Consider the following 12,210-nt stretch of genomic DNA (forward strand, 5'->3'; position numbering starts at 1 on the left):
TCTACTCTAAAAAAAAAAAAAGAGGAAAATTGACTGAAGTGAGATTCGAACCTGGGACCTCTGGAATACTGGTCTGGCATTCTATCAACTGTGACCTCTCCAGCCCTATGTTGGTAACCCGCAGCTGCATTTTAAACATGTTAAAGTCTCTATGAAAGAGAGTACATGGATAAAAAGAGAGGTTTCGCATCCGAACGGATATGTGTTAGCATACATTTAGCCACCGTAACTGTTACCATTATTATTAGCGTACACATAATATTAATAAGGTGGTGCTTAGGCCAAAAAAAAAAAGTCTCCGGTTTCTGGTATGGAGCTTGCCCAAAAAGTGGTGCGGCGACGCGGCTTTTTTTTTTTTTTTACCTGATTTTTTTGCTTCAAATGTCGGCTGATGACTGCAAATGGTGCCCGACTAAACTTAGTGCAAATATATGGGAGTCCAGAGAGGTCACATAAAGCTTATTCTCAACCATAACCCAATCTTAAAACACGTTAAAATTGTGCAGCAGCAGGATTCCAGTCAAACCAGTGAGTTTGGCGGTTTTGAGACATCATCTTTCAGTGAAAAAAAAACTTTTTCATTTTGCCGACGCGCATGGCTACGGCGACGCGCGCGCATACCAGAAACCGGAGACTTTTTTTTTTGGCCTTATATAGTGCTTTATACCAAAGGTCTCAAAGCTATTACCCCTGTGCATCAGGCTATGAGACCATTTTCTGCAGCAGCTCGAGATCAGCGCATTCTGGTCTCTACCTTCGCAGGTACCCATTTGTACTCCTGGGTGGAAGGAGGCAATTGTAGTAAAGTGTCTTGCCCAAGAACACAAGTACCATGTTCTCCGTCAGGGTTTGAAGCCATTTACCACAGCACATGAGTTGAACACTATAACCATTTGACCACAGCGCTCCATGTGCACTTAGTTATATCGGAACAGCTACAAATTCAACATCTGGTGAAAGCCTAGTATTTATGACTAATCCTAAAACCAAGACATACGTCACATAACTGTTTGTCAATTAATCATCTTACAATCATATCATACATGACTGAATGAATTTGACGCAGAAGAGGGTGAAAATCAACAAATTTATATGCATTTCACACTGACGCGTAGCAAGCGATATATTCTTGCTGTGCAAACCCGTAGTGGATAGTGAGTTGCACATGACGCCACAAGAACACATAAAGTGACGACCTTTCCAGCGTGCTAACCGTTCGCTTGCGAAATGTCACTAAAGTGTCTTAACCCTTTCATGACCACATTGTTTATTGACTTGGCTCTCCCCAGGACCAAATTGTTTGCTCAGTCATGCGGAAATCACTAGAGCGTGAAAGAAATGACCACAAGTCCAAAACTCACTTTTTTCAACCCAGATTTTCACTGCCTAGGAGTGATCAAAATCGTAGGTGTTGTGTGTAAAGTTTGTTCCTTGAACCTTACTCTTTTATGAGATGTAAAAATGAAATCCATACGTGCAAATATAAGAAAGTTATGCCTTTTTGTTCATCTGGTCTCATTTATCAAACTGCAAGCCATTTCACCACATGACCAAATGGCACTCCATGCCTCAATTTGTGCGTGGATACTTCTGAAGCACTTTTCTCATTTTTTTGTAATGGTAACACTATGAATAAACAACACCATTAGAACGATCCGAAAACACTCTTCCAGCTGGTATATAGTTGATGTATGGGCGGCCAAACATATCAACATGCCGCCTTTCTGAAAAGTAGTAAATATATCTGTGTTGAGGGTGTTCTGTGTGTGGTTTCCTGGTCGACTAAAGTCACCCATGGGAACCAGCAGGGGGGTTCTTCTTGTCGACAAAAGTCGCCCATGGTAAGGAAAGGGTTAACCAGTTTACGCCGGGAATATTTTGAAAAGAACGGAACGAGGCCGGGAATATTTGAAAAAGAACGGAACGAGGCTCGGGATAACTTTTTACTCGACCTCAATGCCAGGCAGGTTGAAGCCATCACCCTCAGGCAGCACACTTATATTTCCGGCCTCGCTCGCTGCGAGTGAGTCGCTGACAGATATTTCTGGCCTCGCTCCCTGCTTGTTTATCCATCATCCGTTCTGAATATCGCAAAACCTTTTGCATGTATACACGTCATCTGGGGCGAACTGGCTAAGGAACAATGGCAAAGGAAATATTGCGGGGCCTTGACTCATTTTTTTCTTTCTGACCCTTTCTCTCAGGTTGCCAAGAAGAAGATGATGTTGACCCATTTGGTGGTGCGTCCAGGCCTGGGCTCGGCCGCCAAGGGTGCCATGTCCAAGAAGGAACTCGACGACATCCTCAAGTTTGGCACTGATGAGCTGTTCAAGGATGAAATCACCCAAGGTATTGAACAAATTCAGTTACAACCTATGAAACAAGTTTGTCATTGGGAGGCACAAGAACTGCTTTTGAATTTCAAGGCCAATTTTAATACACATGCGCTATTTTGTTGCAACGACGTTGTCACGCGGCAATATCGCTCCATGCTGCCATTTCGGTGCAAAAGCAGCTAAAATCCATCACAAAAATAACCATCTCTGCCCTCAGAGGTACCCAATTTACTCCTGGGTGGAGAGAAGCATGGAGTTACGAAGTGCCTTGCCCAAGGGCACACGCACCACAACCCCAGGCTGGACTCGAACCCACAACCTGCCGAATTACCCGCTCCAAATTCAATGCTCCAGGCCACGAGGCCATGGCACTCCTATTGTAAATAGGTCTCTCTCAAATGACGTCACTTCCTACAGATTGTCATGTGCGTCGGCATTTTGGGCTTCAAATTTTTGTGACGCGCATCGGCTGTGCCGTATTTCGAAGAAATATCAAGCAACACACGTTCGTGTTAAAGGGAATGTACATCATTGGCTTTTGCTGTAATTTTCAGAAATGAACTATTTGAGGGGTAAGTATAATGGGCCTAGATCAAATATTGTTTAACTGACATGTTTTGAAGTTTTGTTTTTCGAAAATCCTTGAAAAACCAAGAAAAACAAAAAATGTTTAAGTAGTCTGGTTCCCTGACTCCACTAAAGATAAAATGGATTAATTTATAGTTGTCGGAAAATTGTATGGTAAGGGAACCAGTCTAGCTGGCCTGCACCCGTTAATGAACATGTAACCAATAGCAAACAAAATTTGGACTGAAAATTGTAAATTTGGGGCAGTAGTTGAAAAATAGTTAGGTTTTTCCAACGGTGGTCGGCCAACCACCGTTGGAAATGTATACAACAATACAAGTTTCTTGAAAATGACTTGACACCAGGTGCCATAATTTTACAGGATGCCTTAGACTGTCATTTACCAACATCCTAGTAACGTATTGCGTAAAAACTTGGTAGTTTTATTTTTCGATGTTTGCAAATGTTGTATATTCCCTTTAAGAACATTTTGCACATTGTGCGCACACGCACCTGATGGCGTTGAATACGCAGTTGTAATTTTCTTAAGAAGATGGTGTCCTATGAGAGAGATCTATAGCTCCTAAGATGCCAAAACAGCATAGGAATTGGTCATGGAAAGCCCTTACCTTGTTCGGAAAAAGTCATGAGATTTCATTTAAAAATGCGATTTGAATTTCCTCACACAGACGAGGGCAACGAGGGGACCATCACCTGGGATGACCGGTCAGTCTCGGACCTCCTGGACCGGACCAAGGAAGGCATCGAGCAGAAGGACATGGCCGACGATTACCTCAACTCCTTCAAGGTGGCTAGCTACGTCATCAAGGAAGAGGAGGAGGAAGAAGAAGAAGTAAGAAAACAGCCAGAAAATGCAGAGAGTTCTTTAACCCTAACCGCCCTGAATCCTTCAAAATCCTCTTTGCAAAAGTGGAGGAATTTGGAGGATTGAGGTTACATGGCCAAAGTTCATTACTGATTTCGTAGGATGCACTTTGTCAAGGTCTTGGGCCGGATCTTGTGTTGTTTTTGCTCAACCATGCATAAATGTAGGCCTGGATTATGCTTGAAATCCTCCGTACTGCTCCAGAATGTCACTGGCCAAGCCTTAACATATTGGCAGTCACTGCCGCAGGATTTTGCAGGATTCAGGCAGTGGTCACCCCTCCATGGACCATATTCAAGAAATAATGGAGGAATTTGTAGGATTGAGGCTATATATGCTATTTTTCCATGAGGCCAATTGGAGTATTTTGCAGGATTGAGGCTACATCCTAGCAAAAGGGCCTAGGGAGTTAGAGTTAAAAATGCATTCCCCGAGCTTTTTTCGACTTTACTTCCGAAAAATAGATTCCTTTTTTTTTCAAATTGGTATTTTTTCCAGCAACGCAAAAGTTATTCACTTTTGAAAGAGACAGCTACAAAAAAAAAAAAAAAATGGCCCATGTTAACTTATTGATTTTTTACTTTACAATTTTGATTTATTGGCTGCTAGGCAACAACTCCCATTATCACAGGGTAGGCTGGTTCCCGCCCCACAATCAGTATTGATAATGTACGGACCGGGAGCAAGTCTGCTCACAAGCGGATCTGTTTGTGCCCAAAACAAAAACTTGGTTTTTTTTTTCGTAAGCTGCAAATTTGTATTGATCATAATTGTTATCGTCTCACCCAGTGACATGAACCGAATGCTGTATCTTTCAAAGCATTCGGCAATTGGTGCGGACGTAGAGAAAACTTCCCACTGGCCTTATTTAGGTTGGGACTCCAGCAGACTTTGGCATCTCAATAAAGGCCTGGCCAGACAACGCCTTTTATTTTCATTGGCAGAGATAAACTACAGTTGCTTATGTTTGTTTTCAAGGTTTTAAATTCGCCTTTTTTTCCATCTTTGACATCTAGTTATTGCTTATTTTAATTCTGCCAAAGCATCTGGAGACATTTCGCGATGAGCTTTATAAGATAAACATATGTACAGAATTCCATTTAGAAACAGTTTTGGCTGAATAAATGCTAGGTTAGAGTGACATTAACGTTAATCTAAAAAAAGGGGAGTATAAAAGTCTCGTGCACTCACAAGTCCTCAAGTTAAAAATTAGGCACAGTTGGATTTTGTTGGATTGAGCAGGAAGTAACTGTTACTCTCTGTTGGATTTGGCAGCGTAGTTTTGAGGAACCCTAGGGGGTCAGGGACCGTGACCATTCAACCCTGGTATGAAAAGGGCCCCCCGGTACCTCGTCCGGTCCAGAGCCGGTCCGGTCTTCAGCCCAGTCTCCTCCAGTACATGGTCCTGTCTGACCAGAAGTTTTGAAGTCAGTCAGGCACATCAATTTATTGCCCTTCAGAGAACATCCAGAGCATAACAATAGCAGAATTACCGGATTAAAGATAAATCCTTCCAAATGCCTTGGTAATTTACGGTCCCATTGTGCACGAAACCGCATGGCAGGGGGTTTGATCTGCGCCGATGAAAGTGTTCTATTGTTTCGTACTGAGAGATGAAAACCACAAGCAGGTTTCTTCTGGGATATTTTACATGTGTCAATACTTTCAAACAATAGACCCCAGGATAGAGGAGTTCCTGATTAGCAACCGGACCAGCTCCTGGGCCGGTAGCTTGGACGGTACGAAAGGACTTCTTGGGAGGGGACGAGCTTACCGGGGGGCCCTTTTCATACCGGGGCTGAATGGTCATGGTCCCTTACTTATCAAAGTAGGCTTTTTGATATTCATTTGGTAGGTTACATTTGGGATAAATGCAAATCATCCTATATGCCTTTAATTTTCCTTTCTCCGGTCTTCAGGAGGTGGAGACAGAAGTCATCAAGCAGGAGCTGGAGCCGTCAGACCCAGCCTACTGGGAGAAGCTACTGAGACACCACTACGAGCAGCAGCAAGAGGACCTGGCCCGCACCCTAGGCAAAGGCAAACGCATCCGCAAGCAGGTCAACTACAACGACGCTGGGCAGGATGACTCAGGTGGGATGAGAGGGAAGGGTATGTACAAACTAACCAATCTGCACCCCCCAGCCCCTGGCCCTCTACTCTGCCCCCTCCCCGCTGCCTCCCTGCTTACACACCTACAATCCTTCAAATTGGACCTGCCAGTTTTTCAATTGACGGAGGCTGGAGGTTTCAGCGGATGTGACACACGGCGCGGCTGCCCACTGTCTGTGTATGGATTCCACACCGGAACAGTGGATGGCCATTTGCGACCACTGCACAGACTATGCGTATGCGTTGAGTCCGCATGACTTACTTTCATGTAAATGTGCACCAACATGGGGCATCTTCATATGGATTCCTTGCGTCAACAAGAGAGGGCGCTGTTTGACCACTTTCGAGAGCCCCCGTTGACGGGTCACACTGCATGTGCATACTGGTCCGTGCGCGCATTCTGGTTCACGCACATGTAGCGTGGAGTATGCAGGACTCTTTTTATTCTGAATGTGCACAAAGCCATCTAAAGGTCTTTTGCGAGGGCACCAGACACCATCAACTTAGGCCAAGTTCGGGCAAGGACCATTAGTCGACTAGTGGTTGATTTGTGATGCCTGCGCACTGATAGCATCGTGCGAATGTCTCTAGTCAAACGCTGGTCAAAATGTCATCGCAAAACTTCTGGATCCTGGCTCTCTGCTAGGGTTATGAATGCGCGCGGCTATTTGTTACCAGCGAAGCAACCAACCTTAGTAGGCTGGTTCCAAATAGTTAACTAGCGTAGTCGGCCATCGTCGACTAGACAGAGTTCGGGCAAACGTTAGTTAACCATTGGTCAACTATAGCCCTTGCGCGAACTTGGCCAATGCGTTTGAATGTCTCCTGGTGGAAATGGTGCTCAGGTGTTTTTCATATGTCTCTCTTTCTCACCGTTGAGTGAGTGCTTTCCAGGGGTAATTTCATGGGAGCTGCGTAGCCTTGAAACTTGCTTCAGCGCAAACAAGTTTTTTTTCTGAGCCGAAACACTTGTCACAATTTCTCTGCTGATAACTTGAGGCCCTACCCTGTTTAGCATCCCCTGTACATACCTGACTGGGGCATTTATCACAGGATGGTGCAGATAAGATGTTGGGAAAGAATTAATATCTACTTTTCTCAAACTTTGTTTTGCTTCGCTACATGTACCCAACGTCGAACAATAGAGCTATTCTTGGTGCTGCACCTAGAGTATCCTGTTGTTGTATGGCTTTATATCCTGGTATTAGTCAATTTTCCATATTTCCTAACTGTGCTATCGGAATCCAACATTACAGTGACATGTAGGTAGTGGCACATTTTATAGACTTACATACAGTTTGGTCATGAAACCCTTTTTGCAAGTTTAACAGATGCTTAACCATTCTTTATCCATGGAAATCGAGCACTATCTGTTGTTCGATATTTACGGGTGTTTATTAAAGGTCCTATCTCAGTACATGACAACATGGCTTGACTGGGGTACTTATTGTTCAATAAAAGACACTTTTGAGGCTGACTAACAATTCTGCCTTGCTGCTTGCAAAACACCACTCTTGCTGAAAAAAATTCTGAATTCTAGCTTTCATTTTAACAGAGCTGGCAAGACACCTGAGTCATTCTATAGATGTAGGGTCCTGTCCCTGTTACATTGTGCCTTGGTACTTTGTAATTTCCGGTTCAAGTATCATTAAGAATGGCTTCAAATGATTTTGTTATTTGTTGGGTAGATTACCGGGTAGTTTGCTATTCACAATCACTCTTGGAGGACGACTGCATTAAGGAGTGCGTCAGAATTAGAAAATCGCAGATGGCAGATGAAACAGGGACAGAAAAACAAGTGGACCCCAAATTTATAGAATTGACCAAAAAAAAAAAAAAAAAAAACGTGACGGGGTTGGGATCCAGACCATTGACTCCCTTTTCTTCAATTTCGTCTTGATGATTGCAAATCAGGAAGCGGATAGCGAGGATTGCAATAAGCCAGTTGTGCGATTCATTTGCACATGTGTACTTGAAGTGTGTACAAAAATTGAAGATTTCCAATCCAATTTTGAACAGACACGGCAAATAAATGTGCAGAAGTCCATGGTACTGAGCCTCTTGTTTTTTTTTCTCCATGTAATGAAAGAGAAAACGGAAGTGAAGTTTGTTGAAAAGTTGGAGCATGAAAAATACTGTATCACTTGGTGCTGTCCAAAGTTTTCAGAATGTACTTCAGAACACAAATTTTTCTTCGATATCGCTGGCACCGTGCATAAATTAACCTTCACATGGCAGATTGTTTTATATTTCAAAGGGAAAATGTTAAATCTCGACGTACACATACATTGTATGCTGCTGGAGTATCTACTGGCTTATGAATGCCAAGTTTGGTCGCACCGATGCTAGTGTTCGGCTGATCTATGCATGTATTCTCTCCTTCTTGCAGGCTGGGACAACAAGATAAACGACAACTACAGCGACTACTCACACTCGGACAACGAAGAAGATGATGAGGACTTTGACGAGAAAGCCGAACGTAAGTCTCAAGGAAAATAAATAAAAACTCACCGTGTCTAGAACATCACTTGTCAGATGGGCCGATTTGCCAGCTTGTTGGCCTATTCATCAGCTTTCCAACAAGCTATAGTTTGTCCAGAACCATCCATGTTAAGGTACCTTTAGACTGTGATACATGAGAGCCATGCCGGTTGGCGCTGACAGGCCTTGCTATGGCATTTACTGCACAAAAACGAAACTAGTGGCATCATGTACTTCAAGTCTAGAACCTTGCTGATTTGCCAGCTTGTTGGCCTATTCAGTTAAAATCAAACACAACTGCATTTGATAAAAATATTTTAAAGCAACAAGCGCTAGCTTCTTTCTTCAGAGATGAAAGTCCTCCTTGCAGTTGCCTGATTAAAGGTGTTTTTTTTTTTCAAACTGCAAATAACATATTGGTATCGGACATGTGTGTGTAATCTTTTCCTTTGAGCCTCACATTTCAGGAGAAAAATGTCAGATTCCATTTACATCCCCGATATCTTTGATGGGCAAAATACACTGAAATTCAGCATTTTAGGCAAGTTCTTGTGGGTTTTATTTTGGCCAGTGTCAAAAAAGTAAAGGGAAGAAATGTGTTTGGTCACTCAATTTTTGGGGTGCCAAAATGTTATAATAGAATCATATGTTTAACACTATCTTTTATTCACAACTCGAGTAAAAACCGGCAAAACAAGTGAAATGCAATCAATTATTTTTTTATATGAAACAAAAAAAAAAAAAATCAAAACTGATGTTGGTGTTTTTTCCCCCTCTATCTTGCAGTCCGCCCAAGACGACGAGACAGGGACAAGCTTCCCCCGCTCCTGGCTAGAGTGGCTGGCTCCATTGAGGTATGCGCAATGTGGCGCAGAACACAGCTGTGCCAGTGTAGTGTGAATTTAGGACTATAAAATACTGACTCATTGGTAGTTTTGCGCATGCCTAAAGTGAGGATAGTGAATGTTGAACCTATAAACCGGTAAACTGGACCAGATTTCATGGGAGTCCAAATTTCATGTGACACTGAAAAGTGTTTAGACCAGCCAGTAGGTGTTTTATAAAACGATTTTTATGAAAATTAATTTGAGGGCCATGCAGGTTATCAGTATTTCATCCTAAATTCACAATGCACTCATCACAGCTGCGCATCATAGTGCAGTACGCGCGACGCGCACGCCAATCTCCATAAAAGGAGTCGTTTACATCTTACTCTCAAGCTTGACACTCCATTATATAGCCGGAGGGATGTTTCGAAAAACAGAAACTAAAATGGTTGAACAAAATCGTTGGAATTTTTAAAATTGTGACTTGTTCTTGATTTTTTGACCAAAAAGGTATTAATGAATGGGAACAAATATTTGCTTGGTCGGTATTAAAGACTATGTTTATGACTGGTTTGAGTCTGAAATGCTGATAATTGCCCTCAGCTTCGCCTTGGGTACTTATCAGCATTCCAGACTCCAACCAGTTTTAAACATAGTGTTTAACACCTCCCAAGCACACATAAATTTCCTTATTCAAAGTTGATATGTTACCAAATAGCAAAGCAGAATGTTATTGAAAAGTTTGTAACTTTTATGTTTCTATTGGCATTGGAATATCAGTTTTAGTTAAAGGGAGTATACATCATTTGCTTTTGCTGTAAATTTCAGAAATGGATGGAATTGGGGGATTGGAAATATATAGCAAATATAGTTACACTTACTTTTTTGAGGTTTTGGGTTCGAAAATGCTATAAAAACCAAGGAAAACAATCATTTTCCTGTAGTCTGGTTCCCTGACTCCATATAAGAAGAAACAGAGCAGTTTACATACATTGGGGAATTGTAAGATCAGGGAACCAGTAGCTGGCTTGTACCCGTTCATAGGTGTGTAATCAATTACAAACAAGTGCGATGGTCAATTGGGGCCAGAAGTTGAAAAAAAGCCAGTTTTTTCCAACGCTGGTCGGCCGACCAGCGTTGGAAATTGATACAAAAATACCACTTTTCTTGAAAATGACAGTATACCAGGTGCCATGATTTTACAGGATGCTTTACACTGTCATTCACTAACAGTCCAGCAAGGTATTTCAAAATGATTTGGTAGTTTTATTTTTTGATGTTTGCAAATGTTGTATTTTCCCTTTAAGTGTATAATTTTGTCTTTCATTTTTTTTCCTTTTACCTCAGGTGCTTGGGTTCAACACCCGTCAGCGCAAGGCTTTCCTGAATGCCATCATGCGTTGGGGCATGCCGCCTCAAGACCCATACAACTCACAGTGGCTGGTGAGGGATCTGCGAGGCAAACCAGAGAAGCATTTCAAGTAGGTTCCTCAGTCACCTGACTCTTTGAATGACTAGACTAAGCAAAACTTATAAAGCTGGTTCCCGACGGGTCTACCCGTATGTTCATAGCCAACTGCCGATGTAGTCACTTGGGGATTACTTGTTGCAGATGCACAGTGTGAGACATCCACTAGTCTTCGCATGTTGGCGACATTTTACCAACATAGTCTGGCGCTATGATGGCATAAAATGTCCAAAATTTCCAAAATGTGAGTTTTCCCAAAGTTATACCCCGAAAATATATACTCAAAATAAGTTTCCAATAAAACTCGCCATATAATCAACTGGGCTACATTGCTTTAAAAGGAATATTCGTTGCTTTCTTTTTGCCATGCAAATTGACCGTGAATCATACTGATTAAAGAGCAAATCAATAATTGTGAATAAATAAAAAATGTAGCTCCCCATTTATCACCTGGACGGGAACATTGACATTGCTGGCTTCTCTTCCATAGGTCTTCCTTATTCCTAAAAACTCAAGATTTTTGAGGAAAACAAAATAAGCATATTGAAACGAAATTAGAGTAAGAAAAGACTGATTATGTCATGCCGTATTTAAGCCTTATTAAGGGACAAAGGCTGATGGTCGAGTGGGATACCTGGGCACAATAGACAAACTAAGTGGAAGGCACAAACATACGTGTCTAAGTCCGAGGGCGCAAACCTTCGTTCAATTTATTCAGAATGACTAGTCACTAGAAGTCTTTGCGTACATGTGGACGTAACAGTGGGCCAGATTTTGCCCATTCAATCATGATACGGGCAGTCCTATACGATAACACTGCCCAGCTCTCTTCGCCAGGGCCCAATTTCATAGCGCTGCTAAACAGCCGATTTTGTGCTTACCGAGCCTCCATCTACTTCATAGAGACCGTAAGCAGTAAGGGACCGTGACCATTCAGCCCTGGTATGAAAAGGGCCCCCCGGTACCTCGTCCGGTCCAGAGCCAGTCCAGTCTTCAGCCCAGCCTCGTCCGGTACATGGTCCTGTCTGACCAGAAGTTTTGAAGTCAGTCAGGCGCATCAATGTATTGCCCTTCAGAGAACGTCCAGAGCAGAACAATAGCAGATTTACCGGATTAAAGATAAAATCCTTCCAAACGCCTTTTTAATTTACGGTCCCATTGTGCGCGAAACCGCATGGCAGGGGTTTTGATCTGTGCCGACGAAAGTGTTCCATTGTTTCGCGCTGAGAGATGAAAACCACAAGCAGGTTTGTTCTGGGATATATTACAGGTGTCAATACTTGCAAACAATAGACCCGAGGATGGAGGAGTTCCTGATTAGCAACCGGATCAGCTCCTAGGCCGGTAGCTGGGACGGTACGAGAGGACTTCTTGGGAGGGGACGAGCTTACCGGGGGGCCCACAACATTTGCAAACATAAAATTATCACAAAATACCTTACTGGATTGTTGGGAAAAGGCAGTCTAAAACACCCTGTAAAATCGTGGCTCCTGGTGTGCTGACATTTTCAAGAAAACTTATATTTTTCCAACG

The 12,210-nt window shown here is 42.7% G+C and overlaps 1 protein-coding gene across 2 annotated transcripts in view; it reads left to right on the plus strand.

The window, feature by feature from the left end:
• The window catches only part of LOC119721455 (chromodomain-helicase-DNA-binding protein 4-like), a 71,587-nt gene that overhangs the window by 34,311 nt on the left and 25,066 nt on the right, over nucleotides 1-12,210 (plus strand). For both annotated transcript variants that reach the window (XM_038191535.1, XM_038191536.1), the window contains exons 22-27: nucleotides 2,205-2,349; nucleotides 3,593-3,756; nucleotides 5,709-5,901; nucleotides 8,291-8,380; nucleotides 9,169-9,236; nucleotides 10,557-10,690. In XM_038191535.1, coding sequence (XP_038047463.1) covers nucleotides 2,205-2,349; nucleotides 3,593-3,756; nucleotides 5,709-5,901; nucleotides 8,291-8,380; nucleotides 9,169-9,236; nucleotides 10,557-10,690 — 794 coding nt within the window. The remainder of the gene's footprint in view (nucleotides 1-2,204; nucleotides 2,350-3,592; nucleotides 3,757-5,708; nucleotides 5,902-8,290; nucleotides 8,381-9,168; nucleotides 9,237-10,556; nucleotides 10,691-12,210) is intronic.

Source organism: Patiria miniata, unplaced genomic scaffold (genome assembly GCF_015706575.1).
Source record: "Patiria miniata isolate m_02_andy unplaced genomic scaffold, ASM1570657v1 HiC_scaffold_13, whole genome shotgun sequence".
Classification (NCBI taxonomy): Eukaryota; Metazoa; Echinodermata; class Asteroidea; order Valvatida; family Asterinidae; genus Patiria; species Patiria miniata.